The sequence below is a fragment of the Nicotiana tomentosiformis genome, chromosome 2, assembly GCF_000390325.3.
Source record: "Nicotiana tomentosiformis chromosome 2, ASM39032v3, whole genome shotgun sequence".
Taxonomy (NCBI): domain Eukaryota; kingdom Viridiplantae; phylum Streptophyta; class Magnoliopsida; order Solanales; family Solanaceae; genus Nicotiana; species Nicotiana tomentosiformis.
Genome location: NC_090813.1, coordinates 95,576,480 through 95,592,559, shown reverse-complemented (window position 1 = coordinate 95,592,559; position 16,080 = coordinate 95,576,480). Strand labels below are relative to the sequence as shown.

At 37.0% G+C, this 16,080-nt stretch overlaps 2 protein-coding genes across 2 annotated transcripts; one reads left to right on the top strand and one right to left on the bottom strand.

Annotated features, from left to right (window-relative positions):
• Positions 1 to 7,727: 7,727 nt before the first annotated feature.
• LOC104106895 (uncharacterized) lies at positions 7,728 to 9,811 on the bottom strand. Its single transcript, XM_009615548.2, has 3 exons — positions 8,722 to 9,811; positions 8,437 to 8,649; positions 7,728 to 8,373 (listed from the first exon to the last, which is right to left on the bottom strand). Exons 1-3 carry the CDS (start codon positions 8,803 to 8,805, stop codon positions 8,254 to 8,256), a joined length of 417 nt encoding a protein of 138 aa, XP_009613843.1. The 5' UTR covers positions 8,806 to 9,811; the 3' UTR covers positions 7,728 to 8,253.
• A 1,418-nt stretch (positions 9,812 to 11,229) lies between these two features.
• Positions 11,230 to 15,876, top strand: LOC104106896 (MYB-like transcription factor EOBI). Its single transcript, XM_009615551.4, has 3 exons — positions 11,230 to 11,443; positions 11,933 to 12,062; positions 15,424 to 15,876. Exons 1-3 carry the CDS (start codon positions 11,308 to 11,310, stop codon positions 15,755 to 15,757), a joined length of 600 nt encoding a protein of 199 aa, XP_009613846.1. The 5' UTR covers positions 11,230 to 11,307; the 3' UTR covers positions 15,758 to 15,876.
• The last annotated feature ends 204 nt before the right edge of the window (positions 15,877 to 16,080 follow it).

Below are 16,080 nucleotides of genomic sequence, written 5' to 3'. Positions count from 1 at the left end.
ACACGTCATATCATCCACGTGTCAGCCTCACGCTGACCTTCACACGCTTTTGCTGCTTTATCCCCATTTCTATTTCTTTTTTTCTCTTCTCCTTTCCCTTCTCGAATTTGTCAAAACAAGTCATGATTCGTTTACTCAGAATTGCTTTATCTTTATTTATCTTTTTAAAAATAATAATTTTAGATAAACTCATTCCTCAGAGCAAAAAAGTTTTTTCTTTTTTTTTTAACCTTCATGTTGCATGCTTTCTGCCCCAAACTAATTTTTATTTTCTCTGTTTTCTTCTTGCTTTGTCAAAATGTGTCCGTTACTCAGAATTGCTAGTCCTTAAATTTTAGTTATATTTAAATAAACGCATTCATCAGAGTTAACAAGCAATTGGAAAAAACAAACTCTTATAATGTGTCGTTTTCAAGCATTAAAGGTGGATTTCTTCCGTGATTTAGTCATTTTTCTTTTCCCTTTAAACTGGCTTAAGGAAAGATAATTCAACAAAACTTTTAATATATAAAAAATTGTTATTAGAGAAATATGTGGCCTTAGTTATATCCAAATAATAATCGCATATCCTACAAAGACATCACATTAAGTTATGGTCACCAAAAAAAAAAAAAAAAAAGGCTTAGCTGAGAGTAGTATTGCTTCCAAAAAACTTTAGAAAGGAAGTGTCAAGCTCTATATAGTTTGGAATAGGAAGATTAAGAAGATAGGTCCATACGATAATTTTAAAGTTAATGAGTGGTTGATGATGTATTAATTATCCAAGGGGAGGACCATTTAAGGGGTGAGATTTGTTAGGAACTAGTCTTGTAATGAAGATTCATTAATTTAGTGTAAACCATACTTTTGTCAATTGTATTGTTTCTATTTTGTCCCTTTCTTGTTTTTCTTTGATAAAATTTCTGTGTGGATGACAAATGATTATACCTAATTCCACAAACTCCAAGTGCACTTAATCAATCATCTAAAGATCTACTAGGACTAAGACTGCTCAAGAGAACTTACCACTGAACTAAATTAGAAAGATTTTATTTCATTGGAGAAGACTTTTAAGTCACTTGTCAAAATTTTAAAAGTTTGTTAGAGTAGTATGAAGACATGAATTATCTAACTCTAACTAAGGGTCGTCTCGTCGCTAAAGAAATATTGACCGATCAAGTTGAAGTCTTCAAATCTAATTATTTTTTGAGAATTCCGGAAAAAATAAAAAAATAGTTAGATTTACCATTGGTAATTGAAAAATAGCCACAGTTTCAAAAGTAATCAAAATTTAGTCACTTTTTCATGTAAAAATAAAATCTGAACAAAAACACCCATAAAAATCCGGAAATATTCCAGCATAATGTGCTAGAGTTCGAATTTTTTACGTATGAGCTTCCAGCATAAAGTGTTGGAGTTCCAACATAATATGCTGCAAGTTTATAAGCATGAGCTTCATAATCTCGCATATTATGCTGGAACTTTTCGTGTTCCAGCAAAATATTGACTATTTTCAATGACTTTGTAAACGCTAACTATTTTTTAATTATCAGTCCGAAAGCTGGCTAGCCTGTGTTATTTGCCGCATCTACAGGACCGAAGGTCTTAGATTTTACCTTCTATGGGCCTTCGTTAAGTGGTTGTACTTTAAAACACAGCTAACGTTAAATAGGTTAAAGTAAGTACTATAAAGACGCAACTAATTAAGGTTTTAATTGAAAGCAATTTATGTTTATTTCTTAATTCATATGGCGGAGAAAGATTGTTAAGCAACATAAATTATACTCCAATACTTTTCATGCATGCCAAACTTTATTTTAAGGAAAACGAAAATTTAGAGAAGCGAAGGAAACATGGTTTGCCACAAAATTATATATCAAAATCAAGCTTTCTTCTTCATTTCTCTTGTCCCCTTAATATAATTGCCAGCACTTAGATGAGGAATTGGCTGTTTCTGTGCTGATCATCAATCAATATCTTAAGTTAGTCCTGGTAAAGTTCCCAGAGGGCGTACATTTTTTGAAACGGGTAAAACGACATAAAGATTCCTTTATTTTTGTTTCTTATTTAGTATTTTGAATTAAGAAAAATAGGACATATTATTCCTACATGTTTTATTAGTAAATGACAGTAAATAAGGAAGATCCAAACTGTTAATAAAGAACATCTTTTCCTTGCTTTCTATTATGTATGCTCTTACATCTGTGTTTAGTTTCCTTAAATATTTCCTACCGTCCACTTTAATTGATTTTTTTTTTGTTTTTACACATATTAAGAAATTCACTTTTTAGAATTAATTAATAATGAAATTGACCATATTAGCCTTAATTAGTTCATTGAAAATATAATAAATACTCCTAAGTTAATTTTTTCTTGATATTTGAAAAATCAAATATTATGAACCACACAATAAAATACTAAAAAATTAATTAAATTGAACCGAAGGAATTATCGTTTTATCAAAAAGTATCAATGTATTTTCGTCAGAAAGGTATCATTAGGCTCAGCTGTTTCACTAAAGGAAAACTAAAATTCTTCAAAATGCTGACTTTCTCTCCCTTGTGAAGCCACCCAATAAAATAGAATTTCAATTATCCTTAATCAGCGAAACTCGACACTTAAATAGGGACGTCGACAGAATGTTTGTTTGTCTAAATGTAATTTCAAAAGGACTGTCCCCAATTAATTATTGGGCACTGTTCAATGAAGGACGAATGAGTTTCTTTCAAATCCATGATTTGTTTTAGTAGTGGTGAAAAAAGTTGATGTTGACTCTACAGACACTATTTTTGACGGGATGTACCAGGAGAAGAAACTTATGATGGATGCAAACTAGGTCAAATTATAATCCAAAAAATTTAACTTTAAATAATTAAATTTATACGCGGTTTTAAGGATATGTGGACCAATTCAATACAAGTGATTAGCAGCGTTAAATGATTCAAATTAAAGATAGAATAAATGGCCAAACCAGTAGTAGTACCGAGTTCGGGCTCGGTTGCGAGCCAAACAATTAGGGTAGTAGAGCAGTTGGGTCTACAAGACCAAATAGTGCCGGTAGACCGGGTTTTGAAAGGATTCAACATGGCATGCGAAACTACTAAAGGGGAAATAACCCTACCAGTGAACACAACCGAGACCATTCAGGAAACAAAATTCTATGTGATCAAGGAGGATATGACATATAATGTTCTATTCGGTAGACCATGGATTCACAACATGAGGACAGTACCATCGACACTACACCGGGCACTGAAGTTCCCCACACTGGGAGGAATCAAGACGGTTTACGGGGAGCAGTCAACCGCAAAAGAAATGTTCGCGGTCGATGAGGTGATTTCGCTGTCCGCACTCTCGACATCAAAGAACACGAAGTCGGTTAGGAAGGAAGAAACTAAATAGCAATCACCAATACCGGCCCCGACCGAACTGGAGAAGCAAGAAGCAGGCGAGGATGATGATTACGGAATCCCTAGGTCGTTCATCACCCCTCATGATTCTGATGCCATAAAATCAACGGTCGAGGAGCTACAGCAAGTCATATTGATCGAACACTTGCCAGATCGGAAGGTATACATGGGCACAGGTTTAACTCTCGAGCTCAGAAAAAAACTCATTGAATTCCTTATAACTAACATAGATTATTTCCTTGGTCCCATCTTGATATGACAGGGATCCCGCCAGAAATAACCACTCATAAGCTGAGCTTGGATCCGAAGTTCTACCCGGTTAAACAGAAGAGGAGTCCTCAGTCCGTAGTCAAGCATGCATTCATCAAAGACGAGCTATCCAAACTCCTTAAAATAGGTTCCATTCGGGAAGTTAAGTACCCGGATTGGTTAGCTAACGTAGTGGTAGTGTCTAAAAAGGGGAATAAGTTAAGAATGTGCGTAGATTACAAAGACTTGAACAGGGCATGCCCTAAGGACTCTTTTCCTATGCCTAACATCGATCTCATGATCGATGCGACGGTCGGGCACGAGATACTCAGCTTTCTCGACGCCTATTCCAGGTACAACCAAATCCTGGTGGGCACGGGCGATCAAGAAAAAACTTCCTTTATCACTAAATTCGGCACTTATTGTTATAACGTAATGTCGTTCGGACTAAAGATCGCCGGTGCCACCTATCAACGTCTAGTAAATCGGATGTTCGAAGAACAAATAGGAAAGTCAATAGAAGTTTATATTGACGACATGTTAGTTAAGTCCCTGCGAGCAAATGACCATTTGAAACATTTGCAGGAAACCTTTAACATACTAAAGAGATACAATATGAAGCTGAACCCGGAGAAATATACATTCAGGGTCGGATCCGGAAAATTCCTTGGATTCATGGTGTCCAACCGAGGGATTGAGAACAATCACGATAAAATCAAAGCTATAGAAGACATCACCGTGGTGGACAGTGTCAAGGCCGTTCAAAGGCTAGTCGAGCGCATAGCCTCCCTGGGCTGCTTCATATCGAGGTCTTCCGATAAGAGCCACCGGTTCTTCTCATTATTGAAGAATAAGAATAACTTATCTTTGACCCCGAAATGCCAACAAGCTTTAGAAGAACTCAAACGATACCTTTCGAGTCCACCCTTGCTCCATACTCCGAAGGCGGATAAGCAGTTGTACCTGTACTTAGCGGTATCCGAGGTAGTGGTAAGTCAAGTCTTAGTCCGAGAAGAGGAAGGTACGCAATTTTCTATCTATTATGTTAGTAGAACTCTAGGCGAGGCCGAAATAAGGAATCCTCACATGGAAAAATTGGCGCTCGCTTTGCTAAGAGCCTCCAAAAAGTTAAAGTCATATTTTTAATGCCACCCCCATATGTGTCGTAACTTCTTACCCACTAAGGAACATAATGCACAAACCCGAGCTTTTGGGCTAGTTGGCTAAATGGGTCGTAGAAATTAGCAGGTACAATATCGAAAATCGACCCCGAACTGCCATCAAATCATAAAATTTGGCAGACTTCGTGGCCGACTATAATTTACGTCGGCCTTAAGACCCGAAGTCAAAAAGGAATTATTGTTATCCTCGGGGACTTCCTAGGGGGTCTAGACCCTCTTTACGGACGGTGTCTCGAACGCAAAAGGGTCCGGACTTGGCATCGTGCTGAAGTCGCCTACGGGTAACGTAGTTAGGCAATCTATTAGAAATGTAAAATTAACTAACAATGAGGCCGAGTATGAGGCCATGATTGCAGGTCTCGAATTGGCTAAAAACCTTGGGGCGGAGGTGGTCGAAGCCAACTACGACTCCCTCCTTATGGTAAATCAAGTCAAAGGGTCGTTCGAAGTAAAAGACGAACGAATGCGAATGTATTTAAACATATTATAGGTAATGCTGCATCAATTCAAGGAGTGGACCCCACATCACGTACCCCGAGATCAAAATAGCGAGACCGATTCTTTGGCTAACTTGGGGTTATCGGTTGATGAGGATCAATTCAGCTCAGGAATGGTCGTACAACTCATAAAATCGGTAGTGGAGGAAGGTCATGCCGAAATAAACTCAACACGTTTAACTTGGGATTGGAGAAACAAATACATAGACTATTTGAATACTGGGAAGTTGCCCCCGGATCCTAAAGAATCGAGAGCTCTACGCACGAAGGAGGCCAGGTTCAGCCTGTCTGAAAGGACTATGTTAGAAGAACATTCGACGGCCCGCTCGTCATATGCTTGGGACCGGGAGATACCGAATATGTTTTGAGAGAAGTCCATGAAGGCACCTGCGGAAACCATTATGGGGCAGAATCTTTAGTTCGTAAGATAATCAGGGCCCGCTATGACTAGATCGACATGGAGAAAGATGCAAATGACTTTGTACGAAGATGCGACGACTGCCAAAGACACACACTGATGATCCATCAACCTAGAGAGCTACTTCATTCGGTCTTGTCCCCATGGTCATTCATGAAATGGGGAATGGACATCGTCGGTCCCCTACATGGGCACCTGGTAAGGCTCAATTCATACTGTTTAAGACTGATTATTTCTCTAAATGGGTCGAAGCTCAAGAATTCGATAAAGTCCGGGAAAAAGAAGTCATTAACTTTATTTGGGACCACATAATATGCCGGTTCGGGATACCTGCCGAGATCGTGTGCGATAATGGGAAAGAATTCATCGGCAGCAAGGTAAACAAGTTTTTCGAAGACCACAAAATTAAAAAGATACTCTCCACACCCTATCACCCTAGTAGGAACGGACAAGCAGAATCTACAAACAAGACCATACTCCAAAACTTGAAAAAGAGATTGACCGATGCCAAAGGGAAGTGGAAAGAAATTGTGCCCGAAGTCTTGAGGGCATACCATACAACCTTGAAGCGCTAATACCGATCAAAGTGGGAGAACCGAGCCTCGGGTTCTGATATGCGACAGAAGAATCAAATAGTGAGGCCATGAGCATGAGCCTGGAACTATTGGATGAAAGGCGCGAGGCCGCCCTAGTCCGGTTGGTCGCCCAGAAATAACAGATAGAAAGATATTACAACCGAAAAGCCAACCTCCAATACTTCAAGATCGTGGACTTAGTGTTAAGAAAAGTAACACTACATACCCAGAATCAGAACGAGGGGAAGCTGGGCCGAATTGGGAAGGACTATATCGAGTCATCGAGATTACAGCTCGAAACAGGAAACGATGCACAACTACCGAACAACTGGAACGTGAAGCACTTAAAACGGTACTACTACTAAGGTACGATCTCATTTAGCTTTTTATAAAATTATGAATCGGACTAACACTTGCAGGCAACGACCAAAGAAGAATGTGACTATTAGGTCTTAAATCACGCGTAACACTCTTTTTTTCTTGAACCGGTTTTGTCCCAAAAGGGTTTTCCTGCAAGGTTTTTAACGAGGCAATAGTAAATCGTGCTAACTTAGATTCGAAGACCAGTTTTAAATCGGAGTCAATGGTTGAATTAATAGTATCCGAGCCCTCTCAAGATCGACCTCGAATACTGGGGGCCATCACCCTCTGGTTAAGCTTCTTAGCAAGAAAAGAAAACAACTTTATACTTAAACAACCTAGGCTTGGTGGGTAGGATTTATTGTAAAGGCCAAACGGTCAAGTGAATAGTACCCGCGTAGGCCACTTTAGCCATAATACAAGTTTTTACATGCTTTCGATCATGTAGTTTACACACAAAAATGAAAGAATGGTTCCACCTTGCTATTACGTATTTTTTCCTCTTAAAGCATCGAGCCTAAGGGCTATCCCTATTCGGGGACTATCAAGCCCAATGGCTACCCCTACCCGAGCCTAAGGAATATCCCTATGCGGGGATTATCGAGCCCAAGGGCTACCCCCACTCGGGGACTGTCGTCTGAAATACGTTCGGGAAACTCAGGCTATCAAATCCCCAAAGCACAAAAACCATTACGTAGTGCCTAAACCTAAAATGCTATGACAACCCTAAAAACGGCTCGGAGACGTCTAAAACCCGTGATCAAAACATAAGGCCTTCAATAAAAATTCAAAACCTGCCAAAAGGTTACCCTCGGCAAAAGCATCGTCTAAAAATACTTAAGCATCTTAGGAAAAATTCCGGTCTCTCCGAGTTTTCAAAGCTTCGAGCAAATAAAAATTGCATCGAAGTCAGGCTCTGTTCGGACCTCCGAAAAACAAATGACTTATTACTACATTAGATTCTATGTTAAGGCATTTGCAAGAATAGAAATTATGAAAAGATGCTAATGAAGTAGAGACTTGAAATTGCCAAAAAGGAAAAATTTATATATTCCGGAATGTCTTTACAAAGGCCAATAAAAAATGACATCAAAATAAATAAAAAATATACACAATACAAGAACTAAAAAAGTTCTGAGGCATTTATGCCTGATCTTCGTCGGTGCCCGATTCGCCGCCAGAACCACCGGAGCCTTCGGATCCCTCTGCACCTTCGGGCTCGAAAAGTTTCTTTGCCTTGGCCTCGAGCTTTATTTCTTCCTTAATCTCGGCCGACAAATCGAAGCCTCGGGCGTGAATTTCTTCGAGGGTCTCCGTTCGAGGCACACGCCTCACATATTCGGTATTGGTCTTCAGGAGGACCTTTGCTGCTTCAATATCGGCCTTGTATTGGGCCACTATTTCTTTGGCATCGGAAGAGGTTTTCTCCAGCTTGGACCTTGTTGTTTCGAGCTCTCTACCAAGGGCATCCTGTTCTGCGGAGGCCGAGCTCAGTTGTGCTCGGAGATCTTCATTTAGCTAAGCCTGTTTATCAGCCTTCTCCTTCACCACCCGATGTTGAACCTCTACTGAAGACAGCTTTGCCTAGGCGGTTTCCTTCTCTGAGGCCAGCATATCAATCTTGCTCTTCCACCCATCGAGCATGACTTGGATCTCATCCATCTCCTTTCGGAGTTGGTCGATTTGGTCGATCTTCTGCTGGACCTGCGATATTTTGTCATTAGCCACTACGACTAGTTCCTCGTTTATAACTTCAAAGACATTTACCTTTTTAACCAAATCGGCATGCTCATGCCTCAGGACCGATGCCTCTTTCTGAGCTCTATCCAGCTCGGCCTGAAGGTCCTTAATGACCCCGTCTTGTTGCTCGATGAGGATCTTGTACGTATCCCTTTTCTGAGCCTGCTCCTTGAGCTCAAGCTCGAGTTGATTGACCTTGACACAGTACCGGAGGAATCTTTCATGATGAAGTACCGAGGCCTTCAAAACAAAGAAAGTCGTGAGAAATATCCAAACCTAAGTAAATTTCAAAAAGATGTAATGACGCCTTACCCAGTTCAGCGCCTGCTGCACCTCGTTGAAAAGACACGGCACGTCCACCTTTTTCATTTTTTCCTGGTCCTCCTCGATCGTCATGCATCGGAGGTAACTGGCTACTCTCACGGGAACAGATAAAACCCGGGCATCCTCCAGAACAGTGAGGATAACCGATCTCTTGCGACCGAGGTCCACACTCAGAGCAAGGAACTAATTAATCAGTTTTGGGCTCAAACTCGTCTCCAGCTTCTGATGATGTATCCTTCTTCAGGTCTTCCAGGTCTCCCAGCCTAGAAAAATCTTCCAAAGTAGACGAATCTACGCCATCAAAGAAAGAATGAAGAGGATCATCCACGCCATGAACCCCTTTATTGGATTTCTCTTTCCCTGCTTGGGCCTCCTCGAGCATGGACTCAGTGTAGGAGGGCGCCCTTATAATCTCTATTACATTGGGCGCTTCCTTCGGAGTGGGCCAGCATCTCGGGGGGTCCCACCCCCGGTCTCCATGTCGACCTCTCGAATCTGAGGGAGGTCGGCCTCACGAGTCTCCCCCTCGGCTGCCTCCTGCTCCCCGGGAGGGGGCGATCCGTGGATAATAAAAATGTCGTTTTCTTCCGGCTCATCCCTGAGCTGGAGAAGCGAATCGGAGTCTGGCACCCTGGAGCTGGTGCTCTTCTTGGGCTTGCGAGCCACCCTCTTCTTTGATTTCACCTCAGGACCCGGGGAGCCCAAAGCTTTTCTTTTCCTTTCCTTCTTTTCCTCCGCGGCAGCCCCCGGCTGTCCCGTAATGGGGGGATCAACGGACTAGGATACGTCCTCGTTCCCTTCCAAAGGCCTAAGATCGAACTTAGGCAAACCTATAAAACAAAGAGGAGTTAGTATGATGTGAGTATTATCGTTACACTCATTACCAATAAGCTATATCAGCTCTTATCTCTCAAATCGATTCGTCAATCAGATCGACTTTGGCATGTAGAATAAAATATGTAATCAACACGAAAACTTCTCTTAAATAGTAGGAGGCTTTTGCACATGGAGTAGAAAAACTCACAAAACTCAAAAGCATAATGATAGAAGGAACAACGGCAAATCACGGAGAGGAATTTGGTTTGTACAAGATTACCAGAAATAGGTCTTGATTGGAGTTCAATGCATCATTTGCAAAGTATATATATAGAGTCATCACAAATCATTTGGATCTTTTGCAGCACTACGCGTGTCTGTATAATTTTTACTCGGTTTTTAATATTCTCATTGGATCTGACTAATCCGGATTCTACTTCCATAACTCGAATTTGAGACTTTTATTTACGAGTGGAGGGATTTTATCCATCCCATTGCAAATTTTAGTGGTGCGTGTCTGTAAATTAATTCAATTGCAGGTTACTACGAGCTTTAAAAACAAATTAAAGGGAATCTTATTTAATTAACATGCACCTCTTACCAAAATTTTCCTGTTTTGAACACAGACTGTCAGATTCTTTATAACCTCTCAACTAATACCTCAATCATTTTATTAACAGACAAAGACTAATAAACATTTTGGAGAGTACGAACCTTATATACTGCATAGTAATTGCAATTATTATTAATCAATACGACTTTGGTCCGTTGTGTTTTTAGGATCTAAATCTAAATGATGGGGATCGATTTCAAAAAACTGACAAAATTTGGGCTTATTGGTAGATTTTGGTGCATTTGCGGTCAACGAGTATCTTTATCCGTTTAATTCCTGTTAGCAATATTTTAATTGAGGCTTTGTTTGCGTTGGATTCTATATAGTAATAATCTAATGTTCTTTGGGAACTTCAAATTTTCTCCAATTCATTTAATTCCTGTTAGCAATCTAGTGAGACTAAACTCTTGAAATGTAAAACATGATAAAGAACAACAATAGATACATTTCGAATGCAATTGAATAACGTAATATGCTACAATAAAATATAAGTTGGGGCATCAAATTTGGCGATCATATATATATATATATATATATATATATATATATATATATATATATATATATAGAACGCGCTGTCACTTTATTCTTCGGAAACTAGGAAACTATGGTTGGACGAAGTTTTAATTTGCACCGCGATCAATGATGAACTAACACGTAGGCATAAGCATGCACGTGCAGAGTTTTATTTATTCTGATATTGATATAACTTAATGAAAGACTACTTCAAAAGTATGTGTATATATATATATATATATATATATATATATATATATATATAGTAAAAATAAAAAATTAAATTATCAGAATATTGTTTTAATTTGTTTTGTGTTTAGTAATTAAGCTCAGACCATGCATGCACACATCAATGACTGTTATTTATGCACGTATAATTTAATTCTATATTTTAGCAGTATCAATTAAGTATATTAAGGCACCTAGAAATTTATTTAGAGCAACTTAGGCCAAAAGTTATTTTGTGCCTGGCTGATTAAAGACTGAATTACTAGTACAAAATCTCATCTTAGTTGGCCCCTATAAATATCAGTCCAACTAACATTAGTTCCTCGTCAAAATCCCACATCTAAAAACCACCCTATCTCTCTTCTCTCCTTTATTTTCCCCTTTTCCCAATCTCATAAAAAATGGATAAAAGAACATGCAATTCTCAAGATGTTGAAGTTAGGAAAGGTCCTTGGACTATGGAAGAAGATTTGATTCTCATCAATTACATAGCTAATCATGGTGATGGTGTTTGGAATTCCCTTGCTCGATCTGCTGGTAAATTAATTAACTAGGACTAACTTTTTTTTTTATTAAAAAGAACCCTAAATACCGTTTCGTCATGTACACTTGTTCTTCCTCTCTTTTATTTCTTCCTTTTATTAAAAGAAAATTTTCTTACACGAGAATCAGGGTTGGGTAAAGGGAAAGAATAGTGTAAATAGGAGACAGATCAAGGATTTGAAATTTATAGGTTCTTACAACGGCCTCAAGTTAATCTACAATAATAATTGAATTTACAACTAAATATATTTAATGAATATCTTAATTGGTATATATACAAGATATAGACGAAAGTTATTGGATTCCCGTGAATTCATATATACTCTGGCTCCATCTCTGGTGTAAATTGAACTTACACCTATTATGTGGCTAGAAGACTCCCTCCCACTAATATATATACCTCTAGACCATAACTTTAGTAGTTCCTAATATTTTTTTCTTGAGTTTACATATATTAAATGTTACTTTTTTAAATTGTGGTAGGTCTCAAGCGTACTGGAAAAAGTTGTAGACTCCGGTGGCTAAACTATCTCCGGCCGGATGTTCGGAGGGGAAATATTACACCTGAAGAACAACTCTTGATTATGGAACTGCATGCCAAATGGGGAAATAAGTGAGTTAATTAATAAATTTGCTTCTAGTGTTTTGATTATTACATCAAGTGAAATATATATATATATATATATATATATATATATATATATATATATATAGTTGAGTAGAAAATTATAAAAAAGTGGTGGAATTTTCTCCTTCAAGTTTTTTGATTCTCCCATATGTGTGTCTTTTGTGTTGAGTGGACAAAGAGAAATTTTCCCAATTTGGTTATGAACTCGTAGCCTAAAATCTCTTAAGTCCATAACCTGTTCATAGAACTAGATTCGGCATGTGAGAGAGTGAGGAAGAATTCGCAACGTGCGGAATCTAATACCAAGAAATTGTTTTTTTTTAATTTACAGTATGAAAAAGAATATACATATAACTTCTGACGGACTTAATTATTAGTCATACGACGTGTAAGTTGTGTTCAAAGATTTTATTCTACAGATGTAACTTCGTACATCGATCTTCTAATATTTTCTATTTTTGGGAAGATTTGAATTACTTTTCCTCAACCATTTTTGGGATTACGGCTTGATTTGACAGTCTAAAATGCTTTAAGATTAATCACGTAAAGGGTATTCCGTCCAGGTTGATTAACATGAAAGTACAAACCGTTGTCACTTTTGCAGTAATTACATTAATTTATTACTATGCTTTACAATATACAAAGAAAAATAATATGATTAATTACAAATTCATTTGGCCACTATAAATACTAAACAAAGACAGGGATACAGCCTTGCATTATACCAGTGGATATGACTTATTGATTTCATACATTTTTACACTATCAGTATATTTTTGTATTATCATCTTATGTTTTAGATTACTAATCTCACTTTTTAATGCATAATTACATATGATTATTTTTTAAGTGCCCCAAAGTTCTCTAATATTGTTAGTATTTTAATTAAACCCATGACATATTGTGAACGAGCTGAGCCAAAGGATAGTAGTTTCCATTTAAAGAAGAACCCATTGAACCACATGCTACGGCCTTTGATCTATGAGTTGAAAGATCGAAGCAGCAGCTCTTTCTCTAAGTTGCTTTGATTGAAGCAGACAGCTACCTTATTCTTTTGGCTTTTTATGAAGACAAGGGCCCCCTCTTCCTACCCTAGGTTTTTTCAGTCTCAGTTTAAGTTATATACACGTGGTTGTAAAGAATTTATGTGTTGTAGGTAACATATTTTACTTTCAAGATTATAATTCTCAGGACCAGTGGCGGAGCCACATTAAATCAAGGGTGTCAGACACCCTTTTGCCGGAAAATTACAATATATTGCTAAATAATATTTTTTATTTGATATATATTTACTATACGTTGACTCCCCTTAACTTTTAGATATATCTAACTATTTATATTTTGACACCTCTTGATAAAAATTCTAGCTCTGCCAATATGAACCGGGTCCTAGAAATGAAGTAAAAAAGAAAAGCAGTAAGTTTCAAAAATAGTAGATCGTTAGCTGTTAAATAAGAAACCTTTAGCTCGAATGCCTGGGGTGGGAAGATTGGATAAAACTAGCTAAAGCTCAGATTAAGGCGAGATTAGGAAGAGTCACATTGACTTCTTGCTTTGATATTCTTGAAAGAGAAGATAGAAAAGTGGAGAAAGAATTAACAAGATTGACCCACAAAAATCATTCAGTGTGAACTAAATTTCTTGCTTGGCTTTCTATTAATGACAGGTTAGTTATTATTTTTATTAAATTATCAATTAAGTAGTAATTATCAAAAAATTAATTGATTATATTAATATTGTTTATTGTTAATTAGCACTTAAACTCTTTTTACTTATCGGTGAAAGTATTCTTTTCCTTTGTGTTGTCGGGAGCCCCAAGGAGGTTCATTAATTCTTCATTTTTTAATTGTTCGCAGATCATTCTATTTCCTAGTTTTTGGACCAATATTTTAAGTGGGTGGCCGGTATTACTAGGATGCGTTCTATTCTTACCTTCACATATTATAAAAGAAATTTCACGTGCTTAGTGCCATGAAATATTCAAGCTCACACGTGAAAGGATGTTTAAGACGTAATTAAATAACTAAAAATATATCTTCTCTAATATTATATGTTTTTAGATAAAACACTAGAACTAATTATCGTATCATGTGTCTAGTACTAATGTATAATTTACGTTACCAAAAGGTTATAAGCTAACCAATTTATATTGTCTCCATTGCTGACGTTCATCAACCAGGGCCGCTGACTCTTATCGTAATGTATTTTGTTGAACTCTTTATTCTTCTGGAGGAATAAGAGAATATAAGAAGTGAGAATTTACTTGGAAGTTGGGGTTTTTGTGGCTTTCCTTAGTATCAAAGTTATTTTGATTGTTGAGTTTCCTTTATATATAAGAAGTGGAGGCAAAATTAGACTTGAATTTCAGCCACAGAACATGGACACACCCTTAATTTTCAACAACAAATTAAACGTGACTGAAAACACTTACTCCGTCCGTTACAGTTTATATGAACTTATTTTCTTTTTGGTCCGTTCCAAAAAAAATGATTCATTTTTAAATTTGGAAACAATTTAGCTTAAACTTTCAATTTTATCCTTAACGAGAAGCTTTTATAATCACACAAATACTCAGGACCCCCTTTTTGACTTGTTTAGGACCACAAATTCCAAAAATCTTTATTTTTTCTTAAACTTCATACTCAGTCAAACAAACTCACATGAATTGAAACGGAGGGAGTGTATCAATGTGGAGTATTCTAGTGTTCTAATTTCCATTCCACAGCCATATTGCTATAAATAATTACCAAAATCTTAGAAGATCCCATATATTGGTGGTGGATTCATAATTTTTAAGTCATGGGTGCTTAACTATTTTTCCTCTAAATTTGCTATTGACATTGGGTGTTCAGTTAATATATTTAGATAAATTACCAATTTCTTTTATATCTAAATATTAGTGTTTAGTTCCAAAGTTAATGGGTGCTTGAGCACAACCACCCATAACCTTAAACGTAGATCCACCATATATATATATATATATATATATATATATATATATATATATATATATATATATATATATATATATATATAAAACCTAGTACTATGACATGTTATCGGGTTACCAGCGTAACTATGTAACGTTTATCATACAGGTTTATCTGTAATTACCTTATAATTAAGTGACTTTTGTACAAATACTTTATAATATTTTTGACACTACTAATGTAATTAAGTTAACCTAGTACTATGACATGTTATCATTTTTATCGGGTTACCAGCGTAACTATGTAACGTTTATCATACAGGTTTATCTGTAATTACCTTATAATTAAGTGACTTTTGTACAAATACTTTATATACTTATATAGTGTAAAGAATTTAAACTAATCCTTTTGAATAGGTGGTCAAAAATTGCAAAGCATTTACCAGGAAGAACAGATAATGAGATAAAGAACTACTGGAGGACAAGGATTCAAAAGCACATTAAGCAAGCAGATCAAAGCATGAATATTAGACCATCATCAAATTCTGAGCACAACCATCATCAGCAAGCAAGCACAAGCCAAGCTTCTACTGGAAATAATACCATTGAAACCTACTCTCCACCATCTTACAATGGAAATAATATGGGCACTACTAATTTTCAGGCCAATTTTCCAGCTGAAACAAATGAAAATATTTGGAGCATGGAGGACCTTTGGTCCATGCAATTGCTTAATGATGCAACCAACTAATATATAGCTATATATGTAAAGCGTTAAAAATTCCGAATCATATTCCCATGTCTCTCCTGCTTCATGAGTCACTGTGTAATACAACTATAAAACTTATGAGTTTAACTTTTATGTTTTAACAGTATTGTAAATAGATACACAATCAAGTTACTTAAGTACAAGGTAATTACAGATAAATTTCTATGATAAGAATTACTCCACTATTTTGTAACTTGATAAAAATGATGCACAACTAACTTGCTATCACATGTTAAACTATACATTAGTATTATTGTAAAATATCTTTACAGTATTGTGTATCGAGCATGCTAGAGGGGGATTCT